Source organism: Octopus bimaculoides, chromosome 21 (genome assembly GCF_001194135.2).
Source record: "Octopus bimaculoides isolate UCB-OBI-ISO-001 chromosome 21, ASM119413v2, whole genome shotgun sequence".
Taxonomy (NCBI): Eukaryota; Metazoa; Mollusca; class Cephalopoda; order Octopoda; family Octopodidae; genus Octopus; species Octopus bimaculoides.
In genome coordinates, this window is record NC_069001.1 from 15548497 (window position 1) to 15550917 (window position 2421).

Consider the following 2421-nt stretch of genomic DNA (forward strand, 5'->3'; position numbering starts at 1 on the left):
TAGCTTGGTTTCCAATGATTTGGACAACTTTTCAATGCGGTTATAAATATATTACAGTCTTCAATAAATTTTTGAGTTATATAGAAATCAACAGACAAGCAGTGCATGACTAACATGTCTTGAATGCATGCCACTTATATATATATATATATATATATATACATATATAATGTTGTGGCACTCCATCGGTTACGACATCGAGGGTTCCAGTTGATCCGATCAACAGAGCAGCCTGCTCGTGAAATTAATGTGCAAATGGCTGAGCACTCCACAGACACGTGTACCCTTAACGTAGTTCTTGGGGAGAGTCAGATTTGGCTGTATGGTAAAAAGATCGCTTCCCAACCACATGGTTCTGGGTTCAGTCCCATTGCATAACACCTTGGCCATCTTTTATAGCCTCATGCTGACCAAAGCCTTGTGAGTGGATTTGGTAGATGGAAACTGAAAGAAGCCCATCACGTGTGTGTGTGTGTGTATAACTGTGTGAGTCCTCCATCACCATTTGACAACGGGTGTTGGTTTGTTTACATCCCCATAACTTAGCCGTTCAGCAAAAGAGATTGATAAAACAAGTACCAGACTTTAAAAAAAGTACTCGGGTTGATTCCTTCAAAGTACTGAGGTTGATTCTTCATAGAAGTACTCCAGCATGGCCACAGTCTATTGACTGAAACAAGTAAAAGGTTAATGATAATAAATAAACAATTCCAATACAGGTTGACTATTAATTACTACCAAGTAATTTTAATTTGAAACTTTATTTCTCTTTTATTGCAATTTTCAGAGAAAGAGAAACGAGAATTTCTGATGCAAATGAAAACTGAGTATGAAAAGTGTAACCAAAAAGGTTTAGCAAAAATGCACGACGAAGAGGTATATGTGGCCTTTTTGTTTTTAATATTTTATTATATTTATTTAAACATGGAGGCACATGTGGCTACAGGTGCAGGCATGGCTGTGTGGTGAGAAGCTTGCTTCCCAACCACATGGTTCCAGGTTAAGTCCCACTACATGGCACCTTGGGCAGGTGTCTTCTACTATAACCTTGGGCCAACCAAAGCCTTGTGAGATGGAAACTGAAAGAAGCCTATCATATAACATCATCATTATTTAATGTCCATCTTCCATGCTGGCCTGAGTTGGACTATATATATATATATATATATATATATACAAAGAATATATATGCACGTATACACACATATATGTATATACTTACATCTACATGTGTATATAGATGCATATCAGGGTACAGGACGTTAGAACAATGAACTACAGACAACGGAACGAACACATAGGAAAACAGAAAGCCACTTGGAATTATTCATCAGCTGCCTCTATTCTAACTAGACGTTTCGAAGATAAGGCAGAATGTACTCTAGAATAGTCTCTTCCTGAGTAGTGGATCAACCCACTAAACAGAGGATTCCAAGGTGGCAAACGTAAACCAAGACAGGAAAAATTCGACAGTGAAAACAACATAAAAAAGCCGTACAGCCAAACACGAATCTGATGTAGAACACTAGTATTTCGTCTTGCCTTCACAGCGGCGATATATATATATATATATATATCATTAGTAGAAATACATAAGTCCAGGGAAGTAGCACACTCTAAGATGTAGAGTAGTTAATATTATAAAGGGGGCCGGTTTATGGGGTTACCCTGGTTTTCTCACTCATAAGGGGTTTAGCCTTATGGCGTATCTTCAGACCCCAAACACTGCTGGCCTAAGACCTCTTCAAAATATGGATGGCGAAATGCCTCTTTATTAAAAACTTACACACACACATACAAGAGAACAAAATGCACCCGTGTTGGTGTCATGTAAAAGAGCACCAACTTTTTATAGACAGGCATTTCCCCCTCCATATTTTGAAGAGGTCTTAGACCAGCAGTATTTGGGGTCTGAAGATACGCCACAAGAAGGTGTCGAGCTGGCAGAAACGCTAGCACACCGGATGAAATGATTAGCGGCATTTCGTCTGCCGTTACGTTCTGAATTCAAATTCCGCCGAGGTCAACTTTGCCTTTCATCCTTTCGGGGTCGATAAATTAAGTACCAGTTACGCAATGTAATCGACTTAACCCCTTTGTCTATCCTTGTTTGTCCCCTCTCTGTGTAGCCCCTTGTGGGCAGTAAATAAATATGAAGATATGCTACAAGACAAACCCTTTATGAGCAAGAAATCCAGGGTAACCCCATAACCCAGCCCCCTTTATAATACATATATACATACATATATATATATATATATATGTATATGTATATGTATATATATATATATATGTATATGTATATGTATATATGTATATGTATATATATATATATATGTATATGTATATATGTATATATATATGTATATATATATGTATATGTATATGTATATATGTATACGTATATATATATATATATAT

The 2421-nt window shown here is 37.1% G+C and overlaps 1 protein-coding gene across 1 annotated transcript in view; it reads left to right on the forward strand.

Annotated features, from left to right (window-relative positions):
• LOC106875255 (coiled-coil domain-containing protein 180) overlaps window positions 1-2421 on the forward strand; it is a 141675-nt gene that overhangs the window by 28697 nt on the left and 110557 nt on the right. The window contains exon 12 of the mRNA XM_052975307.1: window positions 788-876. Coding sequence (XP_052831267.1) covers window positions 788-876 — 89 coding nt within the window. The remainder of the gene's footprint in view (window positions 1-787; window positions 877-2421) is intronic.